Genomic DNA, 9,349 nt, shown 5'->3' with positions numbered 1-9,349 from the left:
TATACGTATATTGTATATATATGATATATACGTATATATATATATATATGATATATACGAATATATGATATGTACGTATATATATGTGTATGTGTATATATACACACATGTATGCGTGTATTACCACACTAGTTGATAGATACGAGAATACGATAGAGGCAAAACTGCTAAGGTAGAAGCATAGAAGCGCGGTAGGAGGCCAAGCGTTATGCTGGCTTGGTGGACGAAGCTGTGTTAAAAAGGGGTATAGTGAACTTCGATCGACGACGTGATACTTGTGAAGGAGATCGAAGACGGGTAGAATTTACGATAATTCTTTGCCATCCAAGCAACATGAGCGCGCAAGACAGTTTTACACATACGCATACATGTATAAAATTGTATGCAATTAAGAGTATAGCGCTCTGTACGTTCACAAAAATACACAATGATACGCGGCCTCTTTAAGGGTCCTGTGCTATCTTCTTGTGTTTACATACACATACGTTTATAGTGTGCGTTATATGTGTGCAAAAAATAGCAAGGTGGAGTATTTGTACCAGAAAAAAAGATACTGGAGGAGGATGAAGAGAGGGGGGAAAGAGAATAACACACATGCAATCGACGAAACTTCTTGCTATGAAAAATGCAAGTACACGTACTAGTGTTCAGTTACGTTAATATGTATCGACAGCGAATGACCGAGTGTGGATAATTTACTTGACTCCACATTGTTTTTGTAAATGACACCGTGCGATACGATCAAAAATATGCGTATCTTTTCTAGTGGTTCTTCGTTTCTCGGCTCGTGTGCGATCGATACGTCACTTCGTCGTGATGTATTAAGTCAATCCATTGTCTGACGATGCCACTGATGATTGTGATAATATTCATCGATCGAACGTATCATCGATTTCATCAATATTATAACAAATAGTATAACTACATATTTATTTGTCTTCGTCATTGTCGTAGAGAACGACGGTAACGACGACACTGGTGTCGGTGGTGTTGGGTGGTAGTGACAGTGACGACGACGACGCTGGCGGTGACTGTGACGGTGGCGGCAGCGACAGTGGTGGTAGAAATAGCTGTGGCGGTGGCGGTGGCGGTCGAATGGCGGTCGCGGTGGCGATCGTGATAGCGACGGTAGCGACGGTAGTAACGATAATATCGAAAGTAACGACGATAGAAACGACGACAGTGATAACGAAGTCTGCGAAACAATGGATATGCATTATCCGAAGGAATTTATCGTACTAAAATAACATGATAGATGGAAAAATATGCAAACGAAATCAGCAAGAGGTAGAAAGAGAAGAACTAGCTGCGAATAATTGTGTTTCTTAAATGTTCTTCAAGAGAATTCGTAAGCAAATGAAGTGAATAAATGTAAAATTGAAAAGAACAAAAATGTCTCGCCTATAGATTCGTTTACAGTGGCGGTACATCGCTTTTTTTTATATCTGTGTATATACTCGTTCAGACAAATTCGAATTATCATGTGCATGGAAGCGACGTTGCGATGGACAATAGACTGTGGATAATAGATAATCGGATCCTTGTGTTGAACATAATATTACGACAAGGGGAACAGACTTAGAGAAAGACACATGAACGGGTTAAGCGTATACTCGTCTCGCATGCCAAAAGAGAAGCGACGGGATGTAACAGTGCATCGTATGAGATGAACACTTCATATTGTTGTTTGCGAGTGCTATTTTTCTCTTATAATCATAAATGTGGATTAAATAAATGACACGTCAAATTAAGTGTTGTAAAGTGAACGCGTGTAGGTTTTGTATATTGTAGGTGTAAATACGCCTATGTTACGAATCATATGAAAGAGCGTGGTATGTCACGAGCTGTCTCGAAGATTTCATACAACGATCAAGTTTGCTATCTTCTTGAATTTTTGCATATACGTTACGAATAATGGAGACGCTATTGCCCGGCAATACAAACAGTCAATCGTACAGTCCGCAACTCAAGACCGTATTAAAGACATATCAGCTATCTGCTGTGAAAAGCTTACAGGGACCTAGTTCGGCCCTGCTTGGTATGGACTGCAAGAGCCTACTGCAAGAACAGACACCTTGTTACTCTCCTTTGAGTCGATCGAGTAATTGTGTCATTGATTCAGTATCAGAGCTGGTCTCTACGAAAGATATTGAAAAAGATAATAATTCTTCAGTAACATCTATTACCCCATGTAAAATTCGCAGGACAGATCAACCGCTTGAAGATTCCGACGAAGACCCTCAATTAGAGCCCTCGAAAAACATTTGTGAAAAGAGAGAATTAGAATTTCAAATACCCATCTTAACTGCTCCTGACCAAAGTTGTTCTGAAAGATGCGAGACAATTTTAGAGGGTGAAAGAATATCCTGTTTTGTCGTAGGAGGTGAAAGGAGGTTATGTTTACCACAAATTTTGAACACGGTCTTACAAGAATTTTCCCTTCAGCAGATTAATCAAGTTTGTGATGAATTACAAATTTATTGCTCACGATGCACACGAGATCAGTTGGAAGAACTTAAGCATTCAGGAATTTTGCCACGCAATGCTCCTTCCTGTGGCCTTATCACCCAAACGGATGCTGAAAGACTTGTCAGTGCTTTGCTATTACGGACAGAATCATGTGAAGCCCCTCACATTAATCAAAATCAAGATAGCATTGAAAAGAAAGTGTCTACTAAAAATGATAATGATGAAGAATCTATTGTCAAATTTAAAGTGTATCATGAGTGTTTTGGAAAATGTAAAGGCATTTTTGACACAAGTTTGTTTGAGTCTGATGATTCAGTGTGTATAGAGTGTATCGAATGTGGCTGCCAATTCTCACCTCAACGATTTGTTAGACATGCTCATAGGTCTCTTGAAAACCGTACCTGTCATTGGGGCTTTGATTCTGCAAATTGGCGATCATATTTATTACTTTCACGGGAACAAGAACATTATAATAAATCACTCACTGTATTTCGCGAGTTAAAGGAGAAACATCTTACATTGAACTCCAAGCGAAAGTCAGAGGTATTGTACTTCTATTATTTTTCATTTTTTTATTTGTAAATTATTTCTATAAATAGTTTAAAATGTAAAAATAATTGATATAATATAATTTAGGGGTTTTACATTACATTTACAGATTATTAAATATTATGTAAAATTTTTAAATGTCAAACATTAATTAATGTTATGATTTTTTAATATTGAATGTATATTAAAAGATAAGTAACAGAATAGATAGAAAAAATAAAAAATTCTTTTTCAGTTGCGGCATGACACAGAAAAATTGGCTAAAAGAATTAGAAGAGATGTAGGAAGAGATGATTGTCCAGGAATATATAATGGAAATGGCTTAGGCATCTATCATCCTGTGTCTCAGGTAGCTAATGCAACTGATCCATACCTACAAATGCAATGGGCAGTTTTCGAATTAGCAACTAGAGGGGCATCAGCTTTTAGACCTTGGAATACGAGTACTTGCAAGCACAAAGATAAGTAAGTATAGTAATATATAGACACATTTAAGGATAATGGAAAATTATAATGTTTTGTAATAAATATATCATCCTCTGTGAGCAGTTCGTCGTTGGTGCCTGCATTCCTTAGTCGAGGTCCACCTGTACTTCAACATCCAGAACGTGTGGTTCCCCTTTCTGAGTGCAAACGTTTTGAACCACATTTTCAACCAAATGTAGCCTTAGCACCTATACCTGCACCATCAGTGCCTGTAGTACTTCCACCATCTGGTCACCATCAGCGACGACATCATCATGAACATAAACGTTATAATCATCATTTATCAAACACTAATGAGAAAAAAGAACTTCCATTAGATAGTGTCAAATTTGAAAAAACATCTCCCAATTCTGGATCTGGTATTGGCACTTATTCTTCATTCCCTTCATATGCACCTGGAAGCAATCAAAAAGAATTGCCTCAGAAAAGTAAAAATGAAGTAGGTGAAGAAGAAGAAAGTAGTGCTGCAGTAACATCTTCTACAGTAAGCATAGATCCTCCTTCAGCTGAGATTGGAACTTCTTTGCTAGAAAGTGATTCTGATTCAGAAGGAACAATAGCAATAGATTTGGAAGAAAGATTATTGGCATTGGAAGTACCGCAAGATGTCCTAGAACTGGCAAGACGCATAGTTTCTGAGAATGCACAATTACGACGTCATCGACGTTCAGACGCGCGTGAAATATCTCGATTACGTAATCAATTGCAAATGCAGCAACTACAATCATCTAATGGTGGTGATAAGAAAGAGGAACCAGCAAATGCAAGTGCAGCAGATAGTACAGAAGGTAGTGAAGAAACTGAAGTTATATTACCTTCGAATAATAAAGAGTCTGAATCTGTTGTTCTGGTAGTTAGTAAAGAATAAAATCAGTGATTAGAGTTTTTTAAATTATTTAATACAAAACTGCTCAGCAATTTTTTGCAACGCTTACCTTTTGGCCAGATAGGCGTGCATTAAATTTAGTATTAGCTATACTAATAATGATAAAATTCTAAATGAATAAAAACTGTTTAGGTTATGTGATACATAGAGAGCCTTTAACGTTATAACAGTTAATTTGAAATTTTTATTGTAAACATACTTCATTGTGTCGGTTGTAATTAAAATCGAATGTAGATATTGTAATATATGGAAAAGCAAAATAAGTTAACCTGAATTTACCATGCCATTTAGTAGTTATATTTAATGATCATTAAATAAGTTTCTTATGCATATTAAATATGCATATACCACAAAGATTTTTATGGTCAATTGTTTGATTGGAAAATTAAACAGTGATCAGAAAATAAGAGATTAGATTGCTTTCCATTTACTTTTTATAGTCATGAATGCATAATGTAAATACATTCAAGTATCATAGATGTATGTTTATATTAATAACATTATCATGCAAAATATTGCTAAAGTACAAAAAACCTTTAGGTGCTATATTGTTACATTAGGAATGTTCTAAGCATAAATCTAGGTGTATTTCAACAGTTCGTACTATACCATAATATTAAACACCTTGATTATATTTTATTTTTATTATCTTTATAGCGTCAAATGCAAATGAAATTTTATTTCTTGCTAATAAACTCAATTTGAGCGATTATATACAAATAAAGTAAGTTAACTATTTAAACATCTGAAAATTGTAAAATTATTATTATTATACAATACAAGTGATATTACAGGGAAACGCGAAAATTTAATTTATATAAAAAATTACTAACTTTTTGTATGTTGAATAATTCCTACATTATTTTATGGCAGATAACTAATTCCAATTTCTTACAGATAGATTTATTGTACTGTGAATAGTTGAATTAAGAATGGAATGAATGTTACTTTATTAAAGACGCACGGAATCGCGATATGTGTACTTTTATTTTTTGTTTTTCTCGCAATATTGTATATTATCCCCAGATAATAAGTATCTTAGTTATGATTTATAATTTTTAGCAAAAATATTATAGCATGTAAAATTGCTATAGGAAATGGTTACATAGAATTATACTTTTGGTACTGATATTTATTTGAGACATTGTATCTACATATCATTTTAATTGTATTTAAAATTTGAAAGATATTCAACCTTGTGAGTCATGACATTTTAAATGTGATTTATTAGAATTATTTTTTCGTGATCAAAAATTAAGTTTTACGAAGATAAAGTAATCAGTACTTCTAAGATATTTTGGAACAAAATTATAAGCACAACTATGCTTTTTATTGAAAACTACTCTTATTTCTGCTCATTATTATGGTGTGTACATGCAATAATAGAAAAAAATACATTTTTTAAAATATTTATGTAAAAGCAACACTGATTTAGAGATATACCTAGATACACACTAGATGTCTTAGAATAAGAAAACATAAATATAAAAATATATATAAAGATATAAATATATATAAATTCTTATATAATATATATTTATATTTGTATATATTATCTTCAACATACACTTTTTTAACTTTATTGATTCTTATAATTTCATGTACTCCTTTATTTTCTTAAATTTGTTGTCATTGTTTTGCCTGTTTTATCTTACAATATGTGAAATTAGTATAATTCAAACATGGATTCCTTACGTTTGAGTGCAACTTTAAAAAATTCAATATACCATTATTAATTTGTACTTTGAAAAATATGATATTGTTTTGGAAAACTAATTAAAAATTTCAAATGTATAAAATATTTAAAAAATTGAAAAGATTGGAAAGGTTGTTTTATAAGCTTCAAAAGCTTTTTGTATTGGGTACATACTAGAAATATAATAAATCTTACACATATTTACATATTATAGCAAAACCAATTAGTAATTATACATCTGTGTATTTGAAATATACATATACATATATTTCGAGACTGCTTCGAAGATCTCTTATCATATACATTTTTCTAACATAACAAGAGTGCCAGTAATTCTTGTATCACATCAAAGCACAAGACACAAGAAATTTCCATTTTCAATTTTATTATTCGCAACACTCGCTTTTTAAGTAAAGTTAATAGTAAATTTTCAAAGCAATCTGTTAGAAAAGAAATTTAAGGTGTATGATATAATTGATTACATAGGATAAATGCATTCATAATTATACTCCATATAACATTTGATCACTACATATGACATATATACGTTACATCATATTGTTGTAATAATATTATAAGCATCCCACCTATGGTTAAGAATGTTATAATTTATGATTTTCATACACACTCAGTTTATTATAGATATCTAGAATATGTCGTAAATAGTAAATGTATGAATTGCATACAACTTGGTTTTGAATATATTTGAGATCTGCATATAAAGTTTCAATGAATCATGTAACTGCCATGACTAAAGATGTATTTTAATTTTGAATGGGTGATGTATTAAATTAAAATGGGAAATTACAAATAAATACATAATATGCGACATCTGACTTTATTGACATTTATGCACGATACGCGACGTGTTAATGTGGATTTCGTTCGTTCGAATAAATAGCAATTTGCCAATTGGCTTTTTACTTGTTTAAGGCGATTTATAAAAATGATGTTATCGACTATATTTCATAAATATGAAAAATCGTTATTGTTATGATATATTTATTTCAAGTTTAAAAAAGGGGCGTGAGCAGTATCTAATATAATTATTACATACATTATACGCATACGCTCAACATTATATGCATATTCAATATGCGTATATTAATATATTAATATTTAAAAACTCGTTCGATTTTCATTTCGGATAGTAGATTGTAATAGGTTTCTCTGTTTGTGTTGCAAGTAGAAATATGAAATACTAATCGAACGAGTTTCGAGTTATTGTTTTTTCTCTCGCATCCATGAATCGGAATTCAAGAAAATAAACTATTGAGTGAAAAATAAGGCGTTTACTACGCCAATTGGGTGATTTTAATACATTGCCTCGTGCATGAACTTAGTAATAATTAGTGTGTTTATTGGTCTCGATAATATGTACTCTATCGGGTGTGATTTTACGCCTTTTGTTTTTCACGAAACTTAATTATGAATATGAAGTATCTAGAAAAAAATTGTCATAAATTTAATTTATCAATAAAGTAAACAAACAAACTATTGGCTACCTTAATGAATTTGTAGTAACGTGAGAACAATTTGTATTTACCGGGGACGTGGTACGTATTTATATTATGCCAGTAAAGTGTGTCAAAATTCGAATTTTTTATGCTACTCACTGTCAATAGTTTATTTTCTTAAGTACAAATACACTTATCCTTCGATAGATGGCATAATAGATTTAAAAGTAATGTGTTTCATAATTACATAGAAATATTTTTAAGAAATTAAGCGTGTCATTAATATACAAAACAAGTGCAATATGAAAGTACAAAATTTAACCTTTCATTTGAATTTTGTATATTTTACAAAAAAGAGAAAGGAATATATGGACAACTTTTCCGATATTCTAAATTCTAGTTGTAAGAACTTCGAAAATGTTTTACCATCAAAATTTTTACAATGTATAAGACCATGTCCCTGATAACGTACTTATATAGCGTTGAACTTTTGAATACTATTCTCTAACGATAAAAAAGGGCGATTTAGAACGATTTAACGATATACAATTTTCTAATCGCTTTAACGTTATCTTGAATTTTATATGACCGAATATCTGTATTCGAACGACGAATTCCATATTCTTATGGATCGATATATAACAATGGATATTAAGTAGTTTCAGTAGCGGTCTGATTAATCTTCGGTATAACTGTAGAATAAATGTACATACAATTATTTTCCAAAAAAATACTCATTGTTAAATGTATATGACGGAAACTGTTATAGATAAGGTTATTATCGTCATTTATATTAATTGAGATAATAAACGACATTTCGATTAAATAAGATTGCTCTATATTATTACATTGATTGCTTTTGATAGATTAAATATGCTGTATTCCTTCACACCATATTAATGCTTATCTATAAAATAATATTGTTTCTACACTAAATATTTAATATTAAGATATTATGAATATGATATTATGAACTGTCATAATATCATTAATTTTTCTTTCTCATATACATGTGTCTTACTTCCGGCAAATAAACAAGTGTCACCGTTTTGTAATCAAATTTCCTTCGCACATCAATGTACGAACTCAACTGTCTGTGTTTTGCAATATAATTTTCACGTAACATTATTTAAAAATATATTATTAAATATTTTTACTAAACTAATCTATTTTCGAATAGGGAAAAAATTCAATATTATATTGTTTAATAATTTTTAACACTTCCAGTTTTTATATTGTACTTAACTGTAATGTTAAATAATGCTAAAAATATTTAATATGAGGTAACGTAATGCAATGTCAAACATTCAGATATTAGTTACTTAGATAACGATTATTCGGACTCCCAAATATACGAATATTAATTTTTTGACTTTCGATTGTTCGTACATTTATTCGTAATCTAGAAATAGTTTTATTTAAATCATTGAACACGTATAATATTATTAATTCACTGAACTATAAGTTAATAAGTTATATATCTTCCTACTTATCCTGATAACCGAAATTCTACTGTATATATCATATTAATTTCCAATACATTTTCCAAATCCAATATTAGTGTTTGTTTTGTTAGTATTCATATGTTAAAAAAAATAATAAACTCTGAATCTATACATTTAAATTGTAACATGAAAAATGTTCATGCTAAATATAGTGTAAGAATAGTTAAAAATTCGAATTAAAAAACGTTTGTTTTCTTTAGAAAAAATTGTTTTAAACAATTAAGATAAATGGATGTGTTTATATAACATATACATATCTACAAATAATTATGTGGTATCAGTTTTTTACCACTATTAAATG

At 30.8% G+C, this 9,349-nt stretch overlaps 1 protein-coding gene across 1 annotated transcript; it reads left to right on the top strand.

The window, feature by feature from the left end:
• The first annotated feature begins 170 nt into the window (after window positions 1–170).
• LOC143154139 (uncharacterized) lies at window positions 171–4,756 on the top strand. The gene is made up of 3 exons (XM_076325991.1): window positions 171–3,012; window positions 3,254–3,483; window positions 3,568–4,756. Exons 1-3 carry the CDS (start codon window positions 1,915–1,917, stop codon window positions 4,370–4,372), a joined length of 2,133 nt encoding a protein of 710 aa, XP_076182106.1. The 5' UTR covers window positions 171–1,914; the 3' UTR covers window positions 4,373–4,756.
• The last annotated feature ends 4,593 nt before the right edge of the window (window positions 4,757–9,349 follow it).

Source organism: Ptiloglossa arizonensis, chromosome 13, assembly GCF_051014685.1.
Source record: "Ptiloglossa arizonensis isolate GNS036 chromosome 13, iyPtiAriz1_principal, whole genome shotgun sequence".
In the NCBI taxonomy this organism is placed as follows: domain Eukaryota; kingdom Metazoa; phylum Arthropoda; class Insecta; order Hymenoptera; family Colletidae; genus Ptiloglossa; species Ptiloglossa arizonensis.
The sequence above is the reverse complement of the archived record's forward strand: the minus strand, read 5'-3'. Positions and strand labels throughout refer to the sequence as shown.

What these genes read in the sequence shown, in the direction of transcription:
- LOC143154139 (XM_076325991.1), top strand. Translation starts at nt 1,915, where the DNA reads ATGGAGACGCTATTGCCCGGCAATACAAACAGTCAATCGTACAGTCCG. An exon ending in ACTCCAAGCGAAAGTCAGAG is followed by an intron (nt 3,013 to 3,253) that starts GTATTGTACTTC and finishes ATTCTTTTTCAG; the next exon opens with TTGCGGCATGACACAGAAAA. An exon ending in ACTTGCAAGCACAAAGATAA is followed by an intron (nt 3,484 to 3,567) that starts GTAAGTATAGTA and finishes CTCTGTGAGCAG; the next exon opens with TTCGTCGTTGGTGCCTGCAT.